The sequence below is a fragment of the Arvicola amphibius genome, chromosome 7, assembly GCF_903992535.2.
Source record: "Arvicola amphibius chromosome 7, mArvAmp1.2, whole genome shotgun sequence".
NCBI classification, from domain to species: domain Eukaryota; kingdom Metazoa; phylum Chordata; class Mammalia; order Rodentia; family Cricetidae; genus Arvicola; species Arvicola amphibius.
The window spans coordinates 100,448,208-100,476,159 of record NC_052053.1 but is presented as its reverse complement, the minus strand read 5'-3'; the positions used below and the strand labels follow the sequence as shown (position 1 = coordinate 100,476,159).

At 37.7% G+C, this 27,952-nt stretch overlaps 1 protein-coding gene across 1 annotated transcript in view; it reads left to right on the top strand.

Moving 5' to 3' along the window:
• The first annotated feature begins 399 nt into the window (after nt 1-399).
• Nucleotides 400-27,952, top strand: part of Gphn (gephyrin) — a 355,924-nt gene continuing 328,371 nt past the window's right edge. The window contains 1 exon segment of the mRNA XM_038336955.1: nt 400-601. Coding sequence (XP_038192883.1) covers nt 538-601 — 64 coding nt within the window. The 5' untranslated portion in view covers nt 400-537.

The window sequence follows — 27,952 nt, the reverse complement described above, 5'->3', positions numbered from 1 at the left end:
GCTCCCGGCACTCCACAGCCGAGCTCTCACTCCTCCCCTCACTCTCCACGAGTTGCACGCCTCGGGGTGTAGCTCCGCCCCTGTCCCCGAGCCCGCCCCCGCACCCTCCAGAGCGTGTGCTCCCAGTTCCCCTCGGTCTCTTCTTGCCAACCCGGCGTCTCGCTTGGGTCTCACTCCGCAGAGCCTTTCGGGGCTCGCCCGGCCTGGCCCCGCCGCCTCCGCCGGTCCCGTCAGGGAGGCCGCCGCTTCTCCCGCCCCAGGCTCGCGTCTTCCCCGCCGGACTCGGGGTCGCGCGGCTCGACTCCGCCCCCTCCGCGAACCCGCGCACTCCTGGCGCGGCCTCTCCCCCCCCCTCCCGTCCAGTTCCCCCCGCCCCCCCCCTCACCAGGCCACCGGGCGCTCGGCCCCCTCCTTCCCGCTCGCTCGCTCGCTCGCTCGTCCGCCTCGCGCTCTCCGAGGCACGCGCGCTCCCGGCCGGCGCGCTCCGGGCTCCGGCTTCTCCCGGCTCCTGTCAGTGCGGTGACTGCGCTGGGAAACATGGCGACCGAGGGAATGATCCTCACCAACCACGACCATCAAATCCGCGTCGGAGTCCTCACAGGTAACCGGGGGAGGAGGTCCGGGCCCCGCCACACTCAACTGTCCTCCACTTGCCGGAGGTTTCTCTCCTGGGGTGCTGCTCCTCTGCGGCCTCGGGCAGAGAGGGCAGGCTGAGGAGGGGGACCGGGAGATGGGGGGGTGTATTTTACAACCGCTGAGAGCTGCGGGGCAGTCGGGTTGTCCCCGTGTGTTCCCGGGGGAGCTGGGGCAGGCCCCATGGGTGTCAGGCCCCCAGAGCCCCGGCAGTCAAAGTCTTTGGCCCCCGGGGACCGAGGGGCCGGTGCGGCGGGCGCTGCGGGGCTCCGCGCTGCCGGTGCGGGCGGCGGGATCCCGGCTCCGCAGTCTGAAGCACGCTGCTCGGGCTTGGCCGGGCGCCTCCTCCACTAAAGCTCTTCCTAGAGGGGGGAATCCCATCTCCACCCCCTTTGCTCCCCTCCCCCCATCCAGCGGCCCCATGGCATCTGCCCGACACGACTCCGGGGTTCGGCAGGGGAAACTCTGCTCCGCCTCTGCTACCCCTTGGCAGGCCGGGTGTCCCCCTCAAGCAGCCGATGGGACGCTCCTCACCTCCCCCGGGAGCCAGGTGATAGGCTCTAGTCCGGGACCCCGGAAAGTGCCTTCCTTCTGCTTTCCCTAGCAGAGGGCCCTCCCTCTCTGTCTGCCTCTTCTCCTTTGCAAGGACCGGCTGCTTCCCGTGGCCGGGAAATCCAGCCCCTTTTTCTTGAGAAAGGATTTCCCCCACTAGTCGGGTTCCTTTCTTCCCCTCCCTTTTGGGACCCCCCACCTCCACCTCCCCACGACCAGGTGGATAGTCCTGAGACTGGTGAAGAGCGCACTTTTCCCGGGTCGCGTTTCCCTCCCTCGCAGAAGTCGTGTGTGCTTTGCATGTCTGATTCCATTGCGTTGTATTTGGGTGATACCCCTGAGTTTGGAGATAGGCAGTTGCTGCAGGGCATGACTTCCAAGATGAATAGCAAGCCTATTTGTAGGGGTTCTGCTGTGGTTCTGTAGTTGGCATGGTTTAAGTGTAATTGAATGGAGAAGCGGGGGTTAAAGAATTCTATTTGGAGTCTGAGGCTTAGTTTGGAGTAAAGGAAATCCAAGACTTAGTGATGTGATTTCGGAAACAGAAGCAATGTAGATGGGAACCCTAGTGTCTTTCCTACTTCATTTAAAATTTTTTCTTTCTGTCGAATTCTGACAGGTTGAGATGATGCTCGGGAAGGAACTAAATGGAATGAAACTTGCCTTTATTATTAGTTGGAAACAAATCTTTGATTCTGCCAGCAGATACCGACTACCATGCTTAATTTAGCTGCTGACTTTTATGAAAAGAGGATACCCACTGCTCCAGTTTCCCCTTTTCGGTAGCTGAATATCCTTTCCATGACATCTCTGCAGATGTTAAGAGCAGTTCATTGAATTTTCCCAAGTCAAAGCCTCTGGAGTAAAGAAAGTGATCTCAATCAGTTGCAGGGAAGCCCCCCCCCCCCACCCATCAGAATATGCAGATACTGTGCCTCTTTTCCTGAAGCTACTGTTTCCTTGTATGAAAACTCAGTTGTAGCTCACAGTTCTTAGAGCTGATCTTGTTGGCTTTAAAAGAATCTGACAGTGTGATGTAAAAGTGCATACCCTTTCTCAACCATCAACTTTAAGTGTTGGCCATGCCTTGAAAATTAAGTCGAGGGAAAGTGAAATTGTACAGAAACCAAAATATGCCAGCTGTCTGTGGAAATGGAAAGGCCCTAGGTGTTTAAAAGTTAAACTGTAGGGTTTATTTTTAGAGTATGTTTTGTTTATTGACTCTTAACCCTGTCTTTTTATTTAATTATCTTAATTTGGTCAAGTGATGGTGCATAGGTGCTGCACAGGGTGCCTTGAACCTACAACCTTTGTCTAACTGTGCTCTTGATGTAAATAACACTGATCAGTACACAGTTGAAAGCATGCATCGTTCCTGTGGAAAAGCTGTCTAAATATATTGCCTGTGAATTGGGGTCGTAAATGCTAAAGGGATTCTGTGTTCAAATTGATTAGCAGAAAATTGTGATTACCTGAAGGAAAAATTTAGTTCATTTAATAGGGTCAAGAAGAAACTGACATTTTAAAGGGGAGTTGAAAGTCAGTGGCAGCACCTTATAAATAAATATGTGATTGAAGACGAGGCTCTCGAGCAGAATAAAAATGCAGCAGAAAGGCCTTTAAAAGCCCAGGTGGAAGAGGTAGGAGGCATAATGTCAAGGAGAGATGGTAAGGTTGCAGTGGAGTTAGAGACAGTTTAGAGGAGCTATCTCATGAGGATGGAGTACACGAGTCTGGGAGGAAAAGTCTAAGACCAACTCTAAGAGTGTAGCTGGAGAAGGAAAAGAAGCTGCAGGTTTAGATAAGGTGGTAACAAGACAATAAGATTTGATGATAAAATGGATATTTGAAATCAGAAATAACTAGGGAGTTTTCTTGAAGAGTTACTGATATAAATACAGTATTACGTAGTATGATAGAACCTAAAAGTACGGAGAAAAATCAGTAGAAATAGCATTAACCGCCAATCTGTGAATAGTTGATTTTATGGCAAACAGCTTAATTGTATTGGGTTGACGTTTTTTTGTGATCTTGAACGTCAGGAAAACCATCCTCCAGAAATGAAGCTATGTTGTTCAGATTCATGGATTTTAAAACAGTTTTACTTTGGATGATTCTTTCCCGAATTCTAGAGTAAATTAAAAAGCTAAACTTGAAACTGTGATTCTTGCAAGTTATAATTTCTTCCTTTTTCTTTAGACAAGGCTATGTAGCCCAAGCTAGCCTTAAACTCTATCCTGCCTCGATTCTTATCCCAAGTGCTGGGTTACAGGTGTGTCATCACATCCAGCTAGTTTTTTCTAGCTCGCTCTTCCTTCCTTCCTTCTTTCCTTCCTTCCTTCCTTCCTTCCTTCCTTCCTTCCTTCCTTCCTTCCTCCCTCCCTCCCTCCCTTCCTTCCTTCCTTTCTTCCTTCCTGTCTTTCTTTTGTGGGGGGAACAGTTTGAGACAGGGTTTCTCTGTGTAGCCTTCGCTGTCCTGGAACTCACTCTCTAGACCAGACTGGCCTCGAACTCCAGAGTCCTGCCTGCCTTTACACCAGGAGTGCAGGGACTAAAGACATGCACTACCACCACAAACACTGGGCAGTTTATGACTTTCTTAAAGGTAAAAGGGATTTTTTTATGAAAATGCCTTGGTGCTGGACATGATGGCGTATGTCCATAACCTCTGCACGGGTCAGGCTGAGGAAAAAGAAGGATCTCAATTTAAGGCTGGAACAGGAAAAAAAAAATCTTACCATTTTTCACAATAGTAATTTTAAGTGTTTTATCTAAATCTGTTTTACAAAGGTAGAGGTAAATGTGGAATAGGTCTACCCCATAAACGTTTTTATAGTGTGTCTGAAAAATACCGTATTGTCACTTCTAAAGTTTTTAGTTTTTAATTGACTTCTTTATAGCATTGTTGTTGCCTGTTTAAAAACAGTATTCTCTGAAATTATTCATTACCTGGATATTTCTGATATTCATTTCATTTATGAATTTAACAAATACAGTACAGTCTGGGCAGCTTATCATATGAATTAACTTTCTTGGAATTTTAAAAGAAAGGGAAATGTTTAAGAATGGCATTTCTATTTTGCTTGACTATCTTGAATCATTTAGGATTTAAAAATCAGTTTGTGTTAAAGTAATATTGTTACTTCAGTTATACTGTTTATTCTTTAGGAAAATAAGAATGTATATACATGAAATTAGATTGTACGTCTTTAAATTTATCGTGTGTGTGTGTGTGTGCGTGTGTGTGTGCATGTTCATGTGTGTGTGTTTGTGGTTTAATGGAGCGTGTGTGGTCATGAGGTCAGAGGACAGCTTTCAAAAGTCAGTTTTCTACTTCTACCACGTGAGTTTTGGGATCAAACTCAGTTGCCAGACTTGGCAGAAGCAACTTTAGCCACTGAGTCCTCTACTACGCTGGAACATTTTATGTTGAAGATTATGTACCTCTTAGAATAAATATATTACTTGTCTGTATCTGATGTAGATTTGTAGGAAAAGAAAATTATATAGTCTTGGTGACCTAAGTCTAGTATTTAATGTTTCTTTTTCTAATGTTCTCTAATTGTGTTACTATAGCAAGACTAGGGATAATTTGATAATGACTAATGTAAGACAGGTAAACAAATACCTGCTGCCACAAAACTAAGGACAGATGTAGGGTAGATGTAGAACCTTCTTAGCAGCTTTAGTAGTATTTATACTTGGAGTCTGCTATGCAATTACATAGCAGGCAATGTATTTTGTATGTGTCATGTTTCATCTCCTTTTTCCTATTTGGAAAGAAGCTGTTTATCAAGGCAGTTAGTAGTTCTATTACTTTAAAACCTCTATAACAATATTGCCAGGGAAATAATGAATGCATACAACAATGTAGAGTCACAGAGATTGTGGTCCACTGTGAATTCAGTATTTTAGTAGGTAACACTGATAATGTTTGGTACCAAGGTAATTAATTAAAGAAAGATGATAATTCATTGCCTAAATTTTCCATAAGAGGGATACATGTTAGGAAAAGATGAGCTTTTTTTTTGTAAAGGGCTTTTAAAAAAATTTTTATTTTTTATGATGGAACTTTTATATATGACTTAGGTTGGTCTTGAACTTGGAATCTCTTGCCTCTGCATCTAGTGTTAATGATTATAGATGTGTATCTCTGCACTTGGCTAGGAAAAGGCTTTTTTTTGCTCTAATAATTATATGCTTTCATATTAAGTTGTAGATTTGAAGTCTCTAAGATATTTAAACAAAATAAGAGTAGCAGTAGGAATTAAATAAAAGCTAGAACACAAAGACATTACAGTTATATGTCCATTTAATATTTCAGTCATTCAGAAATAGTTGTTCAGAGTATCAAAACACCAAATTTCAGCTGAGGAGATGCTACTCTTCAGCTCTGGAGTTGTCAAACATTTACTTTATTTTTCAAAGTCATACTTTTTTTTGTAGTTCTGGAGATTGAACTCAGGGACCTTTTGCATTCTAGGCAAGCACTAGCACTGACCTACATGCTGTATTCTTAGCTGTTTTATTTTCTGAAAGCTCTTTACTGTTAATAATATATCAGTACATCTTTATTTTAAAGGATTATGTTATTAAGTAGGCAAGTCACTACTGAAAATAAAACCTAAATTCTACTCAAGGAATTGTGTGTTCTGGCAGTTGTACCTTTTTTGTGGGGTGGAGCTAGAGTTAAAAAGTTGTTTACATTTCTACTATGTTGTTTCATGAATTCATGGATATAAACAATATATTAGAGAAAATTAGTCATTTCTTCAGAGTAGGAAAAAGCTGTTGGCCTTGCAGTACCTAACTGTAACATGAAGGCCGCTTGTTTGTCTTAATACAATTTCTGTGTGATTATTTAGGGTGTAAGCTAGCCAGGTAGCCAGGAAGAACAGTCGGCCCACTCCCTGCAATATCTAACCACTTATCAATATCAATATCACTTTGAACTTCTGATCCTCCTACTTCAACCTCCCCAGTGACAGGGTTATAGGCATGTGTTACTATGCCCAATTTTAGCTATACTAAGATTAAACCCAGGACTTTGTGCATGCTAATACTCTACCAATAACACCACACCCTAATTTCTAGTATAACGTCTGTCTGTCTGTCTGTCTGTCTGTCTGTGTATCTATTTATCTATCTATTGACCGATCAATCAAGCAGGGTTTCCCTGTGTAACCTTGGCTGTCCTGGAACTCCCTCTGTACACCAGGCTGACCTCAGACTCAGATCTATTTGTCTCTACCTTCTGAGTTCTGGGATCAGAGGTGTGTGCCACCACTGCCCGACTCCAATTTAACTTCTAATCAACTTACTTAATACTAATATTACTTGCAAAAGACTTTACAATCTATTAGTTGGTACATAGTAAGTTTCAACTATATTAAAACCACATATTGGGCTGGAGAGGTAGCTCATTGGTTAAGAGCCCTGGCTATTCTTGTAGAGGACTTGGGTTTGTTTCCCAGAAGCCATATGAAATGTCTGAAATGCTGTTTTCCTTGAGCATCAAGCATGCATGTAGTACACATAAGTTCATGTAGGCAAAACACTCATAAAATGAAAATAAATTAAAAAAATTTGACTACTTGACTTCAGAGTATATAGTGGAGAACTAACAGTATGCTACTGGGGAAGAAGTGATGAATGAGATTCTATTTTTACTCTTACTGGTGATAGATTGCCGAATAAGTTGAACAGGCTACTTTTTTGGATGTCGGTTAAATAGATAAAATATATACTTTGTTTCTGTAAATAGGATTGAAGAACAATGAAACTTATTTGGAATTTGAAGCATTAAAAAAGAAATCTTGGAAAAAGAAAGCAGTAAAGTTCACAAAGGTTTTCTTTCTTTGGATCTGGGCAGAGAAGAAAATACCAAGGAAGGAAAAAAGGTTACTTTATCTGCTTAAAAATATACTTATTTAAACAATTTTTGAGTGATCTTAAAAAGTAAATGTTTAATATGAAATGGAGATTCTGGCCAGGTTGTTTAATAAATTAATAAGCTAATTTGTGTTTAATTTATTAAATAGAACTTCTTGAAATTTTTATAATTTAACTCTAATAACTTTTATAGTAGCTTATCAGTATTTATATGTTCAAAAAAGAAGGCTTAAATCTATTGTACTTAAGAAAACTGTTACTTTGAAAAAGGAGTTACTTAGAAGAGGAGATGAGAAAAAGTATTATCATCATTTGTATTTTTGGGTACATGGCAATACATCAAGGAATAATCTGACTCTTAAAGAATCTAAGGTAGGGTAATAAACAATGTTTTTGCAGTATCAATTTTACTTGAGCATTTGTAAATTAAATTACTATTACAATAAGCATAAGTAAATCAGACTTAGGTGTGGAATACACATGTCCTAAAATTAAATCAGAAATTTAAAATGAATATATTATATGATTCCTAGTCTATTTTTTAAAATAATATTTTTATTTTTATTCTTATGTATGCATGTGTATGCTCCTGTTTATCTTTGTATGTACTGTTCAGTTGCCCAGGGAGGGCAGAAGAGAACTTTGGATCCTTTGGAGCTGAAGTTACAGGTGGTTAAATCTGCATCTGATATGGGTGTTGGGACCTGAACCTTGGGTCCTCTGAAAGAGCAACAAGTGTATTTAACTGTTGAGCCATCTTTTCCAGCTCCTATTCTGAGATCTTTAAGTTTTTTTCTACTATTAGGATACTTTAGTGAAAAAATTAAAGAGTGTGCTATTGTAAAATGTTGGAAGACATATTTTTATCCTTTGTCTGGCTAAGTTTTATATGTACATTAAATTCTTTCTCTTAGTGTCTCTCACCACTGTGATGGAAGATTATTCTGTAAGAGCATGGAGGCTCTTGACAATATTTCTGTCCTTTAGAGAAATATATGATATAATTAGACTATAGAGGGAAAATAGATTACATCTAAAAGTGCAAGAAAGTAAGAAAAGACAGGTTAAAAATGTTTGAGATTATCTGTAAGTATAAACCAAAGAGAAGTTTGGATTAAAATGTCTAAACTAAAAGACTAGAAATGTTTGGCATTAGTAATAGTTTTCATCTTACAAGCTTTAGACTCAGCATAAACCTCATTTCTTTAATAAAATCTTTCCTAGTAATTATCCTCTTCAGTTTTGTATTTCTTGTTTTGTTTTTTAATGGGGAAATAGTCTTATAAATGTCTATGTACTGTAATCATATACATTTGAGAGGCTTCCCGGTATAGCTTTTTTAATAAAAAGAAAAGACTTTGGAGCCAGACAAGCTTGGATGTCATACTGTAGTTGTTTGAATGAGACTGCCCCTACAGACTTGTGTGTTTGAATACTTAGTCCTCAGTGGTAGAACTGTTTGAGAAGGATCAAGGTTTATGACCTCATTGAAGGAGGCATGTTACTTGGGCCAGGCTTTGAAGTTTCAAAGGATTTGGGCTATTCCCAGTGTATCCTTTTTGCCTCTTCATATGGAACAAGATGTGAGCTCTCATCCGTTTTTGCTGTCATGTCTTGTTTTGCCATTGTAGTTGGACCTTTTGTCAGGACCACCAGCCCACATGGAGATTTACAATTAATTATAAAAGCTAGACCTTAGCTTAGGTTTCTTCCTAACTTCCTAACTAGTTATTGTAACATAAGTTAACCCATATTTTTAAATCTTACATCCTTCCACATGGCTTGTTACCTCATCTTGCTACTGCCCATCCTGCTTCCTCTATGTCTGACCAGCGATTCTGCTTTCTTCCCAGAGTTCTCTCTCTGCCCAGAAGTCCCACCTATACTTTCCTGCACAGCTGTTGGCCATTCAGCTTTTTGTTACACCAATCACAGCTATACATCTTCACATGGTGCACAAATATACCACAGCAAACTGTTATGAACTCCTAACTCCCCAAACCAAACGCCTAGTTAAGCACTTCCTTTTATAAGTTTTCTTGGTCATTATGTTTTATGGCAATATTAGAAACACTTGCTAATCCATATACCCTTATTTTGGGAAGTTATTTAGCCTCTATGAATTTGTTTCCTTTTCAAGAATTATGCTGGTAATATAGTTCTTCTTCATTATAAACTTTTAAGAGTGGAGGTAATACGTGTGAAAATACCTAGCTTGTATATATAATTCCTTTCTTTTTCATTTTATATTGTTTTTGAGAAGTTTCCTAGCAGTCTTGTGTACATACATCTTATTATTATTAAAACTAAGTTTTAAAACAGTTCAAACTGGTGTTTGCATTTTTTTGCTTCTTTTGGGTCCTATGTTTTTATTACCTACTAATGAAATAATTGAATATAAGGTAATTAAATTGTAAAAAATTATATGCTGCATACCTTATACAGCAGTCACCCAGCAACATTTAGATAAACCAGAACTTGGCTGTTACTATCAGACTGACAGTTCAGATAGATGGAGTAGAGTTTTTGAAAGTTCTGTATTTCTTATAGTAAAAGTATGATATAATGCTGTGCTTTGCATCAGATTTTCAGGTAGTGTTTTAAATGATGACCATACTTTGCATGATGATTATTTTAGACTAATGGAATTTGATGCTTCATAAAAAACTGAAAATTTGAGGGGACTGGTGAGATGATTCAAAAGTTAAGGGTACTTGCTACTCTTGCAGAGGGCCTGAGTTTTGTTCTCCATAACCATATCAGGTGACTCACAAACACCTGTACCTCCAGCTCTGGGGATTTGATGCTTTCTAGTCTTTATGGGCACCTGCACACACATGACATACACAAACACATACAACTAAATGAAAAATAATTCTTATAAAAATACCTTTAAAATCTAAAAGTATAAGTTAAAATTTTGAAATTCCGTTAGTTTGAAGGTTAGTTCTCTCATGAGCAAAACATGCATCAAAAGTTATGCCTCCTCTGTCACTTACTAAAGACATTTAAGCCAGTTTTTTAGTTTAGCGTCTTTGAGTTTAAATGTATGTAATTATGCTTACTGTGTAGGATTAGTATGAAAAACAAATGAAATGATATATTCAAGAATTGCTAAAATATCAGGCCCTCTGTTAAGTAAGGAATATGGTAGTAACTAAGAAACAGTCCCTTGGAGTTTATACTCTAACACTGACTTTAGAACATTTATGGTTTATTTACGTTACATTGTAGGGAATTCAGTGCTACTATATTTTACTTTTTATGTGGATGACTTAAGTATAACTCCAGAGCTTGATCTTCTTCCACAGTTAGCAATTTTTGGTATAAAATTTTAGGTTTCTCTACATTTTCTGCTAAGATAAGAAACTGAGCATGAGTTTTTACTGAATAAGGTTTAAAAGACCTTTACTGGGCACATATACGTTCTGTTTATATTAAGTGCTTTGGATATGTTATTTAATCTTTACAACTTTAAAGGTACTCTCTGATTGCTTTCATCCTGCCTGAAGAGTAGAAAGGTTAAGTAACTTAGAATTATACTGGTGGCAATGTCGAGATTCAAGCACAATAGTGACTATCTTCTTCATAATTATATCTTAATCTATTCAGAATATTTGTTATTATTGACTGCAATAGCACAGATTTGTAGATACTAACTTTTCAGTCTTGACTTTTACATATATGATCTTCTCTTCTTAGATACCAACCTATTTTATCCTTGGGAAGTATTAAAAATCCTTGCTAAGAATAATATACAAAATTACAAGTAGACTTGACATGAAGGTCTAAAAAATAAACATTTTACCTTTTGAGTTTTGAGAATCAGAAGATGAATAACGCTATAACAAGTGGTTTTCTTTATACGTGATTTCAGGACTATGACTAGTTGTCTTCAGTGTCAGCCTGATATAGAAATGTTAAGAAAAACATAAAAACTTGCAAATAGAAAATTAATTCAATCTGAGTACTTAGTAGAAATTAAACTTTAAAACTTACCTATCTTTGTTTTTTTTTAAGCATTAAGAAAAAAATCATTTAAATGATTTTTAGAATCTATTCAGGTAAGAATAATTGAATGTCTTAGAAATAAGAACTTGAATACTAAAAATAAAATATTTTTAGGTATCAAAAAGTTGAAACATTTCAGTGGTATAAACCCCTTCTCCATCTACTTAAAAGTTGGTGGTGAATATTTTTGTTCTAATGCAAACTTTATAAACTGCGCGTTCATAAAATTAATACCCACATTGTACAAGTTACATTTGAGTTAATTAAATTGCAAGTAGGAAAGCTCCTCAATTCCTGTCATGCCCTTAGTTTAAAACAGCCTATTACAGTATCTTTATGTATAAAAATGTAATAGTAGCATGATTAAAATATGAAATTAAACATCATGGTCTTACTCTTGCAGTCTCTAGTGCTGCCACTTTAAATTTTGTTTTTTGTCTATTCTTTATGTATTTGAATTTGTATACATGCAATCCATATAACACATGAAAGCTTACATATCAGTGGACAACTGGCCATAATTACCACCTACATATTTTATAGACTAATACAGCAGTATTTTTAGAGAAAGTATTAGTGTTCAAAACTTAAAAATTATGTATTGCCCATAAAACTAATTTTTCCCCGACATGACAAAGTTTTTTAGATTGGTCGTCCCCTTGAGAAATTCTCCAATTTCCTTTATTTCTCGATTAGCCTATTTATATCTCCTGAACCTGATAAACGTTTGGGTTTGTGATTCTTACTCTGTACCTCCCTTTCCTCCTTCTTTTATAGCATGTTTTGGGCATTTTTTTCCTATTAGTGAAAATAATAATAGTTAACTTCAATGGGAGCTTACCAAATATAAGATACTTTCAAAGCCGGTTACAGAACCTACTATTTAATACTATCACCAGTTTACAACTGAGGCAAAAATAATGAGAGTGATTCAACTGGCTTGTGTAAGTTACTATGATAAGAAACCAAACTGCAAGTTGAATCATATAGTCTGTCACGAGAGTGTGAGTGCTTGCCAACTATATTATATTCCCTCTTGGCCTGTACAAATGATTTCATGTAGGTCTTTAAAGAAGTACATATACAGCTTTCTTTTTAATGCCCCATGGTATTTTATCATATGCTATGCTTTACTTAATCAGTACCCAGCTGCTGATCATTAAGGTTCCTTTTAAACTTTTTTACTGTGATAACTATTATGGATGATACTGTTACACATTTATTATCACATGATTTCAGTTTTTATAATATAAAATTAATTAAGTGGAAATTTTAGGTTAAGAATGTATTTTGATGATATTACCAACTTCCTTGTAACCGGTCATACTAATAAATAGTCTCACCTTTATTGATTATTAGCTTTTAAATATTTATAAGTTTCTCTTAAGGTATCTTTCTTTTATTATATGGGTAGATTAGAACATTGTTTTATTGCTAATGAAAAATACTGAACTTAAAAGTTACCTTTGGTGTAAAGTGGATCACAATTTAACCACAGAACTTTGAATTACTGTAATGATGGGATCTTCATTTAATGTTCTATTTTTGAGTATGTTACAGGTTATCTTTCTTACATTCAAAATTGGGAAGAGAGGTACAGTTTGAGAAGTCATAGTAATGGACAATTTCAAGTTTTCACCCTCCTAACTAGAGAGTTTTCTTTCTCGTAGTATTTTTACATGTAATCCTGTGATGCTCCTTCACTTGGCTTATGTCCATTTTGGGGTCTGTCATTGCTAGAGTTGAGGCCCTTGATTGGCCCCAGGTCTGTGTCATATGTGTATTATTGACATATTAGGCAGGTGGCTTTACCAGAATCACATGGAGAGGTGTGTCACTCTGCCCTGGCTATATTAACAATATACATTAGACTGAATGATTTTTAAGTAATGGGAACTAATTTTGTATTGTTCTGGAGTGTGGGAAATTGAGCACAAATATGAAAGTTGGCAGATTTGGTGTCTGATGAAGACTTGTTCTTTATGAGTAGTGTCTTATATGCATGCCCTTACATGGCTCTCCATAACTCTTGGAGGGTCACTAATCCCATTTGGAGTACAGAAATCCTATACGTACCAAAGTTTCACTTCTTAACATGTCACCTTGAGAGTGATATTTCAACATACGAATTTGAGGAGGCAAATGTATTCAGACCATAGCAGGCCATAAACTATGATAGTTTTCAGAAGGTGCTTTAACTTCTTGAAGGTGTGTGCTTAACAGCTCTTTACTAGAAGTTCTCTGAAATCTTGCTTCTTTTTATTCTCTCTCTTCCTCCTCCTCCTGAACCACTTTATAATATTTGCCCCATTTTTCTTTTTCTGTGAACATGCTCAGTTAAGTTAGAGTATGATAATTTGTAACAAATCTAAAGCTCTCTGATATAGAGTGTTTTATTTATATATCAGTAGCTCTCACAATGATTGACTTCCACTTTTTCACACTCAGGGTAAGAGAGTGGTTATCTAAGGACAACATAGAAAAGTAGTATACATGTAAGTAAGTTTTTTTTTTTTTTTGATTTTTCGAGACAGGGTTTCTCTGCAGCTTTAGAGCCTGTCCTGGAGCTACCTCTTGTAGACCAGGCTGGTCTCGAACTCACAGAGATCCACCTGCCTCTGCCTCCCGAGTGCTGGGATTAAAGGCGTACACTACCACCGCCCGGCCCAAGTAAGTTATTTTTAAAAGCAGCCGCTTTATGTTGCTTTATTTTGAATTAACAATAAGCTATAGCTATTTGGTCTTTTTTTTTGTTTCTATAAATAGTACTTTCCAGTCTATTTCCTAAAAGTTGTTCTTCAAAAACTTGAGAGATACTATGATAAGTATGGTATAAAAAGCTTCTACATCATCAATAAAATGGAATATGCTGCATAATATATTCATCTTTTTAGAGATTCATAGCATGGTAAAGCATATTAACATACTGAAGATGTGAGAGATGAATTCTTGTAGATTCTCTTAATTTTTATTTAGTCTAGTGTATTCCAAACATTGAAAAACAATAATTTTTCAAGGTACACTATAATTCTGTTCAATGCCTTTTTAGGAAGGATTGATTGTCTTTCCCCTGCAAATGATCTTTTGGAAGCCAACATAAGACCTCCATATTTGTTCTTTAATATTTTCACTGTAGAAATGGAAGTTTTCCATAATAATCTGTACTGTGAAATTTATTTACCTTGGACTTAAATTTAAAATTTATCTTTCCCAAACATCATCTCTCATTAAAAATGTTTTTAGATTTATTATTTTATATATGTTAAAGTTTTGTCCACATGTATGTGTGTGTTCCATATGTATGTGTGTAGACCTCTACAGAGGTCAGAAGAAGGTGTTAGATCCCCCAAGACTGGAGTTACAGAGAATTGTGAGCCACCATGTGGGTCTTGGGAATTGAACCTCAGTCCTTTGTAAGAGCAACAAGTATCCTTAACCACTGAGCAACCTCTCCAGTCCCACCTCTCATTCTAAAGCCTTTCATAAAAAAGTGTTAACTGAATATTTTCTTATTTTTAATCTTGTTTATTTCTTTGGTTTTGGAGATTGGATCTTACTCTGTCATCTAGGCTGAGCCAAAATTCACTATGTAGCCCTGCTTGGCTGCAAATTCACAACGGTTTTCTTCCGTCAGCTTCCTGAGTCCCGGGGTTGAATGTGATCATCAGACTCTTTTCACAGGAGGTCCAGGAAAGCAAGGCCTGGAAACTGACCCATGATGCTTCTGTTATATGAGTATGATTGTTGGTTTGGGGGTGGATTTTAGCATGGATTCTAGTTGGTCTTAATAAATAAAACCCGGAGTCAGTAAATATGGGGGTATGTGTGAAAGCTTAAGGATCAGAGTAGTACAGCCTAGAGAGACCTTTTTCCTCTACCGAATCCTCAGACCAAAAGACAATCCCGTCCTCAGACTGCGTCCTCTGACTGCATCTTCAGAATACAACTGTCTCCACCAAACCTCAGACTATATCTGAGCTCTTGTCTTCTTTTGCTTTCTTTATATTCCTCTTTCTGCCCAGCTGTATCCCTTCCTGTCTCCCTCCACCTCTCTAGGGCATGGAACTCCTAAATACTGGGATTAAAGGTGCGAGCCACCACCGCCTGACCTCTGATGGCTTCGATCTGCACTCTTGTCTTGAGGCAAGCTTAAACACAAGCAAAATCTCACTACATAGAATCACCATGGGAACGAGGAGATTTTTGAGATATAGAGTAGATTTAACGTAATGTATGAAGAATTCTTTGTGATGTTCTCTAAAACTGGTTAAGGCTTATGAAGAAAGCTGCCTGCATATATAAGTATATGAATATTTTAGTTATGGAGGACTAAGAATGAGAGTCAAGAAAGTATTTTGAAAGTTTTACATTTAATATCAATGGCATGATAGTGCAGAGTGAGAAAGTAATAGCAAAATAAAACTGTTGAAGACTGTTGACTTATAGCACAATAATTTTAATTAGTAGTTGAAAATAATAAATTCCATGAAGAAGAAGCTGTATCTTGAACTGTACTTGTTTGAAGTTGAATAAAAAAATGACTTACCATATAAAAGGTAAGAGATGCTTTCAAAATATGTCAGTTGTAAAAGAGAATAAAATTTTGAGCATTGCCAAAGATACTTTTGTAGAAAAGTTTGGTAATCATTAACAAAAGTTAATAAGGTACTTAGATTTACCAGTTTTCTTTTGCAAATGGGTTTATAATGTATTAATTAAAAATTGTCAATTATGCATCATCATAAAACATTCATCCCTTTTTGAGTTTTACTGCCCCTTGAAAGTGGGTCATGTATAATACATGATAGATTCATAGATGAATAATGGAGATTTTCTACTTATGTAATAGAAACTTTTAAGCAGTTTAATAGTGGTATACCAAATTTTATCATTTTATTGTATTTCTGACCATTAGTAAAATGTGTTACTTTGACTTACTTTAGTTACATTTTTTTTGCAAATACTCCAACTCAGTTGTAAAGTACTAAATACTTTTAAAGCTTAAGTGTGAGAAGTTGATTGTAAAGTTGGTATACATTGTGTGTGTGTGTGTGTGTGTGTGTGTGTCTGTGCACACGCGTGTGAACGTTAGGAGACAGCCTCAGATGTTCTTGAGTGCCACTCACTTTTCCTTTGAGACTGACTGATTAGGGAACCCCAGGAATCCTTCTATCTTTGCTTTCCCTAACCCTGGGATTATAAGTGTGTCATCAATTTTCCTGGATCCAATATATATATTTCAATCACAGATTGTGCTTGCAAGGCAAGAACTTCACTCTGAGCTTCCCCCAGTCCCTACAATTGGTATGTATTATAAGATTTTTGTTTTTGTTTTCGTTTTCTTTGTTTTGTTTGAGACAGACTCTTATTTTTCATGGCCCAGAATTGACCTCTAACTAAAATCCTCTTTGTTTGGCCTCCCAAATATAAGGATTGCGGGCATGCACCATTATGCCTGGCACTTAAGTGATTTTTGCATTAAAACACTTGCCAAATACTGAATGATAGTGTTTGCCAGATCTTATTTTTCTTCTGTAAAATGCTAGATAGTAGAGTTTTTAGGCTTTGTGGGCGATAACATTTCTGTCACAGCTACTTAACTTGTCCTTGTATAGCAAAAGCAGACATAGACAAGATGCAAGCCAATGAGTGTGATTGTCCTTCAGTAAAATTTATTTATAAAATACGAATGGCAGGGCAGCATTAGCTAGTTTAATGATTTCCATTTCCCTTTCCAAGTCATACTATATATTAAGAAAATTGAACTATTTTTGTTATGTTACATTTCAAAATTCTGCAAAACTTGTTACTTAATATTTCAATTTAATAACATATTTCTGTAAATTAACTTGTGCTTTTACTACAGGTGCTGTTTGTTAGTGTTCTGATGTAGCTATAGTCACTTGGAGGTATTACTGGAACTCTTGGCCAGAATTTTGCTCTCCTACATATGGGTTTCTGTATGTTTGTTGATTCATTAGTCTCATGGTGTGATAGCTGATTTCTAAGAATGCCTAAAGTTGGCATGGCTTTACTTCCATTATTCTGTTGTTCACAATAGACATAGCTCAATCCATAGTCATTGCAGGAAGAGATTGTACAGGCGTGTGAATATCTATAGGGCACATGACTAATGAGGGCATCAAATTAAGTCTCTATATGATTGCTTCAATTGCAAGTAACAATTCTATTGACTATCTTTAGTAAAAGAGAACATTTATTTTAAATTTATAAGGCTTCTTTATCACAAAATGCAAATAGAGAATGAGACCTTAGAGATATTTGATTAGGCTTGAAGGTCCATCTTTGCTTTATGCTGTAAGCTTCATTTTCTATCAGCATGGACTTGTCTTTTTCATTTTGGAAAAATCAGTGCCATAAATACTTTTCTAATTACTTATGCTTTACTGTTTGAACTATTCAGAGGACTGACTTTATTTCAGTGTGCTTTTAAAGGTTTTGAGGAAAAATTGTGATTCTTCTAGGTCAATCTATGTGAGGTTATATTGTACCAACCAAATTGGTGAGTAAGTTAGTAACAAAGTGATTATTGACGTGTAACCCTAAATAGTCTGCTTCATCCTCTTTAGTCATGTATTTATTAACATAAAATAATTTGATAAGGAATTTCTCCATTGCATACTTAATTTGCCTCTTTTTTCAACTGTTTGAAGGTGTGTGTTTGGTTTATTGTCTTGGACATTTATTTGCTCTCTTTATGTTATGGGTTAGGGACACTGTCAGTCTCTGGAATCTCACTTTATTACTATTAACATACCATCAGATATGAAGGGGATTAGAATGTTGTTGCCCATTGATTTCTAGGGTGGTTTTGGCTGATCTAGCTGGCTGAATATATTTTTCCTTTGGAAAGGACTTACATGAAAGCAAGTACTGTAAATACAGAATGAAATAAGAGCTATAACAGGAGTACAAGCAACATGCTGTGGGTGCAGAGGAAGGAACAATTAAGTTTGACTGAATGACTGTAGGAGGTATGACATTTTAAAGAAGGTAATGTTTGAGCAAGCCCTGGAAGAATGAATAACTCTTCCTTAGAAAAGAAAGGAAAAGATAATCTAGTTGTCAGATTTCTTGGCTGCTGAAGGGGTGGCACTGGAGTGTCTAGGCTAAAGTAGATGAACTTAAATATAGAGTTAAGGAACTAGGGATAAACAACAGCAGGCAGTTATGTGATTTTAACTTTCTCAAATTAGAATTATAAGAGGTAATGCAGTTTTGCTAATTTAAGCCTTAAGTGACTATATAGTACTTTGAAATTTGAGAATTCAAGTTTTTAATTAAACAGTTCATTTTGAAGACAGAGTTTTGGACTAAGAAAATATATTGAGGAATTTTTGTATACTAATCCAATCTAGTAGGTAAAGAAACTAAGATGCAGTTAAAGTGAGTAATTAATGTTACCCGTCTTGTTTCTTTGGGTATTACTCATCTCCCAAAGGTCAGTGTGCTGTAAATCTGGTCACTAGTGGAAACATTGAAAAGTGGTGGAACTTTTAAAAGTTGGGCCCTACTGTGAGAGGATTGAATCCTGACTGTTTTGTTAAAGGAATAATGTTGGTTCTGAAAGTAGATTGGGTATCACAGAGTGTGTCAGTTCTTGCTTCTCTACTTTTTCTTCTTCTTTCCTTCCTCCTTTGCTCTCTCCCAGCCTTTTTTTCATGCTTCCCCTTCCCTGCCTTCCCTATCACAGGACTCTGTAGCTGAAGCTAGTCTAGAACACATTGTGTAGGTCAAGCTGACCTTAAACTTGTGTTTCTCCTGTCTTAGTTTCCCAAACGATGGGATTACAGGCATGAGCTGCCTTGCTCTGCTTTAGTTTTATCATTTCTTGAATTTCATATAAAGTGATGACTTCTTTCATTTAGCAGTATTTTTGTTATGTTCACCTGTATCCTAGTATACTGCTGTGTAGTATCCTAGTGGATGTATGGATTATTATTCTATTGCTAGACATTTGAATTTATTCCTGATTTCACTATTTTAAGTAAAGCTGCTCTGAAATTTTCTTGTATATGTCATTGATGAACACATTGTTTTGTTTCTAGGAGTAAAATGACTGAGTGGTTGTTTTCTGAAATGGCTGTACAATATTACATCCCTATCATCAGTGCAGGAGAATTTGATTTGAATATAGGAGAAGTCTGAGTGTTTTTGTGTTTTTAGCTATTCTGGTTGATGTGCAGTGGCTTTTCACATTCATTCTCAGGAGGATGATGATAGTGACTACTTTTCTATGGATTTTCATTATATCTTAGATTTGGACTTTGCCCTGAATTTTTTTTTTTCGCTTTGATTTCTTTATTTTTTTTTTCTCATGGTTGATTTTTTTTATATTTAAAAATTTCCATCTCCTTCCCTCCTTCTCTCCCCTCCCTCCCTTCCTTCTCCCCCTTCCCTCCCCTCCCCTCCACGCATACCTCCCCTCCCTCCCTCTCAAGGCCAAGGAGCCATCAGGGTTCCCCACTCTATGCTAAGACCAAGGTCCTCCCAACTCCCCCCAGGTCCAGGAAGGTGATCGACCAAGCTGAGAAGGCTCCCACAGAGCCCGTCCATGCAGAAGAATCAGAGCCCAGAGCCATTGTCCTTTGCTTCTCAGTCAGCCCCCGCTGTTGGCCACGTTCAGAGAGACGGGTTTGGTCGCATGATCCATCAGTCCCATTCCAACTGGAGTTGGTGATCTCCCATTAGTTCTGTCCCACCGTCTCCATGAGTGAACGCACCCCTCTCGTTCCTGACTTTCTCCCTCATGTTCTCGCTCCTTCTGCTCCTCATCAGGACCTTGGGAGCTCAGTCCAGTGCGCCAATGTGGGGCTCAGTCACCTTCCCCATCTGTCGCCAGCTGGAGGTTCCCTCACGGTCCTGACTTTCTTTCTCATGTTCTCTCTCCTTCTGCTCCTCATCCGGACCTTGGGGGCTCAGTCCGGTGCTCCAATGTGGGGCTCTGTCATTTTCTTCATCTATCGTCAGGTGGAGGTTCTATGGTGATATGCAAGAAATTCATCAGTATGGCTATAGGAACTGGCCTTTTCAGGCTCCCTCTCCTCAGCTGCCCAAGGAACTAACTGGGGGCGTCTCCCTGGAAACCTGGGAACCCCTCTAGGGTCAAGTCTCTTGACAACCCTCAGGTAGCTCCTTAAATTAAGATATATGCTTCCCTGCTCCCATATCCACCCTTCCTATATCCCAAGCACCCCATTCCTCCGAGCTCCCCCCGTTCTCCCCTTCACACTTTTCTCTCCCCATCTTCCCTTGGCCCAGTCTTGCCCAACCCTCAAGTTTCCAATTTTGCCTGGCGATCGTGTCTACCTCCAATATCCAGGAGGATTACTATATCTTTTTTTGGGAGTTCACCTTCTTATTATCTTCTCAAGGATCCCAAATTTATAGGCTCAATGTCCTTTAATTATGGCTAGAAACCGACTATGAGTGAGTACATCCCATGTTCATCTTTATGGGTCTGGGTTACCTCACTCAGAATAGTGTTTTCTATTTCCATCCATTTGCCTGCAAAATTCAAGATGTCATTGTTTTTTACCGCTGAGTAGTATTCTAGCATGTATATATTCCACAGTTTCTTCATCCATTCTTCCACTGAAGGGCATCTAGGTTGTTTCCAGGATCTGGCTATTACAAATAATGCTGCTATGAAGATAGATGAGCATATGCTTTTGTTGTATGATTTTGCCCTGAATTTTTTGGAATTTGTTGTATATTCTGAATTTGATTCTGTGACTGACACTCTAAGTAACACCTAGTAATAAAAATTAACAATTTTAGTGAAGTTTAATTAATTTATCATGTTTAATTTTTTTTTTCTTCTTTTTTTTTTCTCATGGTTTATTTTTTTTATATTTAAAAATTTCCATCTCCTTCCCTCCTCCTCCCCCCTCCCTCCCCTCCTTCTCCCCCTTCTCTCCCCTCCTTCTCCCCCTTCCCTCCCATCCCCTCCACCCATACCTCCCCTCCCTCCCTCTCAAGGCCAAGGAGCCATCAGGGTTCCCCACTCTATGCTAAGACCAAGGTCCTCCCAACTCCCCCCAGGTCCAGGAAGGTGATCGACCAAGCTGAGAAGGCTCCCACACAGAGCCCGTCCATGAAGAACAATCAGAGCCCAGAGCCATTGTCCTTTGCTTCTCAGTCAGCCCCCGCTGTTGGCCACACTCAGAGAGACGGGTTTGGTCGCATGATCCATCAGTCCCATTCCAACTGGAGTTGGTGATCTCCCATTAGTTCTGTCCCACCGTCTCCATGAGTGAACGCACCCCTCTCGTTCCTGACTTTCTCCCTCATGTTCTCGCTCCTTCTGCTCCTCATCAGGACCTTGGGAGCTCAGTCCAGTGCGCCAATGTGGGGCTCAGTCACCTTCCCCATCTGTCGCCAGCTGGAGGTTCCCTCACGGTCCTGACTTTCTTTCTCATGTTCTCTCTCCTTCTGCTCCTCATCAGGACCTTGGGAGCTCAGTCCGGTGCTCCAAGGTGGGGCTCTGTCATTTTCTTCATCTATCGTCAGGTGGAGATTCTATGGTGATATGCAAGAAATTCATCAGTATGGCTATAGGAACTGGCCTTTTCAGGCTCCCTCTCCTCAGCTGCCCAAGGAACTAACTGGGGGCGTCTCCCTGGAAACCTGGGAACCCCTCTAGGGTCAAGTCTCTTGACAACCCTCAGGTAGCTCCTTAAATTAAGATATATGCTTCCCTGCTCTCATATCCACCCTTCCTATATCCCAAGCACCCCATTCCTCCGAGCTATTCTCCCCGGATACCGCCTCTCTCTCCCTGTCCCTTCCCAGCTTGCACCCAGAATCCTCCCCCCCTCCCCCTTCCTCATGTTTAATTTTTATAGATAAGTGTTCTTGTGTCTTGCTAAAGAAATCCTGGGGCTGGAGAGATGGCTCAGAGTTTATGAGCACTGATTGCTCTTACAGAGGACCTAGGTTCAATCCCAGCATCCATATAGAGATTTACAGCTGTCTTTTTCTAGTCCCAGGGAATCTAATGCCATCTTCCAAGGGCACAAGGCTCGCATGTGGTAGATATACAGACGTATATGCAGGCAAAATACCCACACACATTAAATAAAATTAATTTAAAAAAATAGAAAACTTGGCCATCACTTTTCAAAATTTTGTTTTATTTAATCTTATTTTTGAGCCAAGTATAATAAAGTTCAATATCTTTATTATGAATAAACCATTAATTATGATGTTAGTTACAGGTTTTTTGCCAGTGTTCTTTATCAGATTAAAGAAATTCTTACCTATTCCTGCTATCCTGGGAATTTTCAAAATCATGAATGGCTGTTAAATTTTATCAAATGATTTTTTTTCTACTTCTATTGTGATAATCTACATGATTTTTGTTCTTTAATCTGTAATGTGGTGAATTACACTGATTTTTTTAATGCTAGACCAATTTTATACTCTCAAGAAAAGCTTTGAGTTAAATTTGTTAACATTTTGTTTAGTTTTTACATCTGTTCATGGGAAATAATGGACTGTAATTCTTCTTTTTGTAGTTTTTTAAATTAGATTTTGGAATCAAGGTTTGTTGGTCCTCTAAAGAAACTTGAAAAATGTTTTTATCATTTTGTTGTGTTTTTAAAAAATTGATACATTTCATGTGTACATAAAAATGTTCCGAATTTGTTGGTGTTAGTGGTCTGTGTCAATAAGGTTGATTTGCTTAATCATGTTGCTCAAATTATAAAATGATTGTTAAAATCATTACCTATGATTGTAGATTTATCTGTTTTATCCTTAAAATTTTATGCATTTTGACACTCATTTGATGTAGACAGGCTTATTGTTACTCATGGTTGAAACGACTTTTATTTTTAGCACTACTTCTTGTTTTTAAGTCTATTTCTAGTCTACAGATTGTATCTTTTCATCAGTATTTCCGTGCTAGTTTTTCTTTCCTTTTATTTCAACTGATTTGTATTTTGTATTTAATGTGTATCTCCTGGAAATATAGTTGGGTCTTACTCATGTTACTTAGTTACAAAAATCTTTGTCTTTTATTTGTAATGTTTTTTCTGTTTACATTTAATGTAATTACTGATACAGCTAGGTATAATCTGTTAACTCATTGTTTCTTTTTATCCCATTTGTCCTTAAAAACTTTTTTTCTGTAATAAACAGGCAATCTTCAGGTTTTTCTAAGTTTCATTTTCTAAATTAGTTTTTCAGGTTATATTCTTCTACAGGTATAATATTTAGTATTTTAATAAATACTCGTTGTTGGTTCACCTTAAACCAAGACATTTTAACTTCATTTTCTGCCTCCTGCCATTTGTGTAATCATATGGGTATGTGCATTCAGATTCTCATGGAGGCTAGAAGATATTATGGATATGGAGTTACACAGGTCATTGTTAGCTATCTGATGTGAATGCTAGGAAGTGAACTTTTGTCCTCTATAAGATTAGGAAGCACTTTTAACCAATAAGCCATTTCTCAAACAAACAAACAAACAAACAAACAAACCAAAACCGTCACTGATTTACTGCCTGCCCTGTCTGTCTGTCTGTCTGTCTGTCTGTCTGTCTGTTTATCTAGTGTTCTTGTAATGCTAGAAGCAATGTAAATTTTAATTGTATAGGTTTTTGGCAGAAAAATCAGTATTTTTTATGTTGTTCACATATATGACTTTTCTTCATTTTTTAAACAATTTTCTGTCATCTGGAGTTTTTAAAAAACCCTATAAAATTAATTAATTTATTTTTCTTGGAGGCAAATATTCTTAATTTATATTATTAATTAAACAAATAAAACTGTTTGTGTTTGAAAACAGTTTTATTTCCGTTTTAAAGGAAAAAAACTTCATGCAGAATTCTGGGTTGGCAATTTTAATTCTATCAACAATTTAATTCTATCAACTATTTAATTCCTACTTCTCACTGCCATAGTTTCTTTTGACAAATTAGTCATTAGACTTATTGTTGATCCTTCAAAGAAGTATATAAATTTTGGCAACTTTAAGATATATTTGTTTTGTTTTGAATTTATAATGGGTTGACTATGATGTGTTTAAGCCTGATTTTCATTGGACTTATTATCTTTGGGAGTTTGCTGGTTTGGTGTTTTCCATAAACTTTGGATTTTTATATCTTTAAATTTTATTTTTATTTCAGTTTCTCTGTTCAGTCAATAATGTTAGATGTTTGACTATCATATATGTCTCTTTGTTTCTTCTTTTTGTTCTTTCCTACTTGTGATTTTCTTCTTTAAACCCACTAATTTTGTCTTATGTTGTGCTAGCCTAATACAAATATCAAACATTTAATATTAATCAGTGCTGGTATTCACGTAGCCCAGGATTGCATCAAACTCATCATGTAGCCCAGACAGACCTTGAACTTCTGATTTTCCTACTTTAGCCTCGCAGTTCCAGGTATGAGCCACCATATTTGCAAGTTTACTTTTAACGTTTTTATTTTCAGTTCTTCAAAGTCTAATTCTTTTAAAAATCAATTTCTTTTTTGACTACCTTTGTCCTTTCATAAATTTTATTTGCTTTTTCTATTACATTGGTATGTTAATATTTGCTAACTTAAACTTCTACCTCCAAATTTTATGTAATTTTTGACTTTACTCTGTTTTCTGTTTTTGGTCTCGATGTCACACTTGTTTCTTCACATGTTATAATTTTTAACTTTATATTAAACATTATCTGTAATTGAACTATGATTGAGCAGATGATGGCATTTTTGCTAAGGTGAACCACCTTTCTACTGTTGAGGTCACATTGCCCCTCAGGGTAATTAGTAATTGTGCTGGATTGTATTAGGGTCATTGGATTTTAGTTTAAGCTAGCATTAGCCTGTTCCTGGTTGCTTTCATTGTCTCTATTAGTTGAAAACCTGCCATATTTCTTCTCTACAGTCCTGAAAGATGTTGAGAGTTTCCTTTCTGCTCTCTGGTGGTTTTGAGATGAGCCCTTTGATCTCTTGCTCAAACTGTCTTATATTCAGGCAAATGTTTAACTGTCTAAGACTAGGTCCTATTTTTCTAGCACTAGGAGACTAAGGGAGACATCTCTATGCCTTGTCTTTCAATCTGGAGACTTAGTCTTGCACCTTCTAGCATAACTTAGAATTCAGACAACATTTATCTTAGCCTTACATTTGGACTACTATGCTAAAAAGCTGTTCCACTGCTTTCTATTTTCACCAGTAGAGTCCATCTGCCCTAGCCAACCTTAATACTCAGTGTATCTTAGAATCTTTTGATTCTCCTGGGGAAAAAAATGGTGGGTTATTGTTACCTACAAAAAGGCTCTTGTTTCTCTAGAACTCTTAAGTTCATCTATTGCATGTTACTTTATAAGGATTCTGATGTCTTAAAAATGTGACAGAAACTCATTTTTCCCTAGTTGCTGTCAAAGTGTTTGTAATTACTATTCTTAAAGATTAAAGCAGCGAAATCTTTTTTTTCTGATTTTGAAGTAGTGCACATTGTATTAACTTTTGCCCAGTTTTGCTGTATAACAAATGACCTCAATATTTCAGCAGCTTGCGACAATAGCTTATTCTCCTCTTGCTACATGCTAACGGAAGGTTGGCATCAGCTCTTCTATTGCTCCACATATCTTCTAATTCTGAGATTCAGGCTGGAGAACAACTCCTATTTGGGCCATGCTGTTCTTGTAACAGAGAAGGAAAAGAAGAAAATTGGCAGACGTATACAGTGGCTCTTAAAACTTCTGCTTGGGTATTTGTTTTTATGTTACTGGCCAACACAGATCAGTAGCTAGGGCCAAAGTCAATAGGGCAAAGATGTTTACTTCTACAGAAATACTCTAAGTTAACATATTATTACCCTTTTGAAGGAAGGTAGATTGAATATTTACAAATTATAATAAAATTTACCAGCTCAATTATTTCTGCTTTGTGTGTGTGTGTGTGTGTGTGTGTGTATGAGAGAGAGAGAGAGAGAGAGAGAGAGAGAGAGAGAGAGAGAGAGAGAGAGAGAGAGAGAGTTTGCATGTGTAGGGACACACGTGCAGGTGCTTGTGTGTTAGTGTCTGGTGAGTATATAGGATATATATATATGTATATATGTATGTATATATATATATATATGTTTATGTTAAATATATTCCTGTAGTGCTATTTCATTTGCATTTTAATAAATAAAGCTTGCCTGAACTTAGAGAGTAAAACAGCCCTACTGATCAGTCTTACAGACCAGGCAGAGGTAATACATGCCTTATTCCTAGTAACCACACTAGTTTGCCATAGAAACCAGGTGATAGTAGTGCACACCTTTAATCCCAGACTTAGAACAGGAAGAGACAGCTCTCAGATAGTCTCATTCTGAGGATTCCTAGAGGCAATGTCACCATTTTGGATTGAGGTAGAGGTAAGAGCCAGTGGCTGGCTGTTGTGCGTTTCTGACCTTCAGCTTGAATCCCAATATCTGTCTCTGGGTTTTTATTAACCATGCTATATCTTCCTCCATTTCTTTCCACTTTATTTACTGAGACAGAATTTTGCTGAACTGAGTTCTCTAGATTTGGCTAGCCTAGTTAGTCAGTTTGCCCACATTTTGAATGTTAGGATTACAAGCTGACCACTACACTTGTCCAGCTTTTATGTGGGTACATGAGATTGGAATTCTGGCCTTTATGCTTGCATGGCAAGTGATTTATCCAATGTATGATCTCTAGCACTGTAAGTCTTGTTTTGAAATAGGGACAATAATGAACTTATCGACAGTGCCATCTTTTAGTTGTGCCTCAGTCTTTTGAATCTCACTCTCTCATACATCCAACTTAAAGTTTATAGTGCTTCTTTGTCTGAAATGCACTTTTAACTCTTATGTATATATCTTGTGTTTTCTTGTATTACTTTTAATTGTTCGCACTCACTTGGAAAAACTACTGCTTTTAACCAGTTTTCTTTCAATTCAGTATAGCTGTGTAGTCTTCTTTCAACTTATGTAGCCTGATGTGTCTAGAAAAAAAATGCCTAATCATGCTGTTTAGTTTTGCTTAAATTCATTTGCCAATCAACTCATATTTTTCTAGATCTTCTATTTTCTTATGTGATGTTTCATGTATTTTTTTTCTTATCCTCTAATATCTCAACCCCAATATTTTGCTCTGCTGATGATTTTGCTCCCTACCTTACTGAGTAAATTGATATAAACCAGATTTGCATAGTCTCCTCATTTACACACCTATCAATTTCTCTCTCTCTCTCTCTCTCTATATATATATATATATGTATATATATGTATATATATACATATATATATACACACACACATAGCTTGTTTTATTTTCTACTTTTCAGTATATTTATCTATTTTATTTTTCCTTATGTCTACTTAAGGACTTGGCCCCAACAGTTTCTAGTCTCATCTAGGTAATATTTTCTCAGTATTGCGTGTCATTGCTATAAAAGACAAACATTTCTCGTGGTGGTGGCACACATCTTTAATCCTAGGACTCAGGAGGTAAAGACAGTAGTGTAGTGAGGAGCTGCGGGCAGGCCTGCTTTTCATCCCGCCCTGCTCCCGGCCACCTGGCTAGCTTATGCCCCGAAATAACAACACACAAACTGTATTCATTTAAACATGGCCTGGCCCATTAGTTTCAGCCTCTTACTCACATTTTGACTAACCCATATCTAATAATCTGTGTAACACCACGAGTGGTGTCTTACCGGGAAAGATTCAGCATGTCTGACCTGATGGCTGGCTTCATGGTGACTGTCCCAGAGAGGAGAGGCAGGGCAATTGCCCGAGGCATCTGCCTCACTCCCAGCATCTTGTTCTGTCTACTCCACCCACCTAAGGGCTGGCCTATCTAATGGGCCAAGGCAGTTTCTTTATT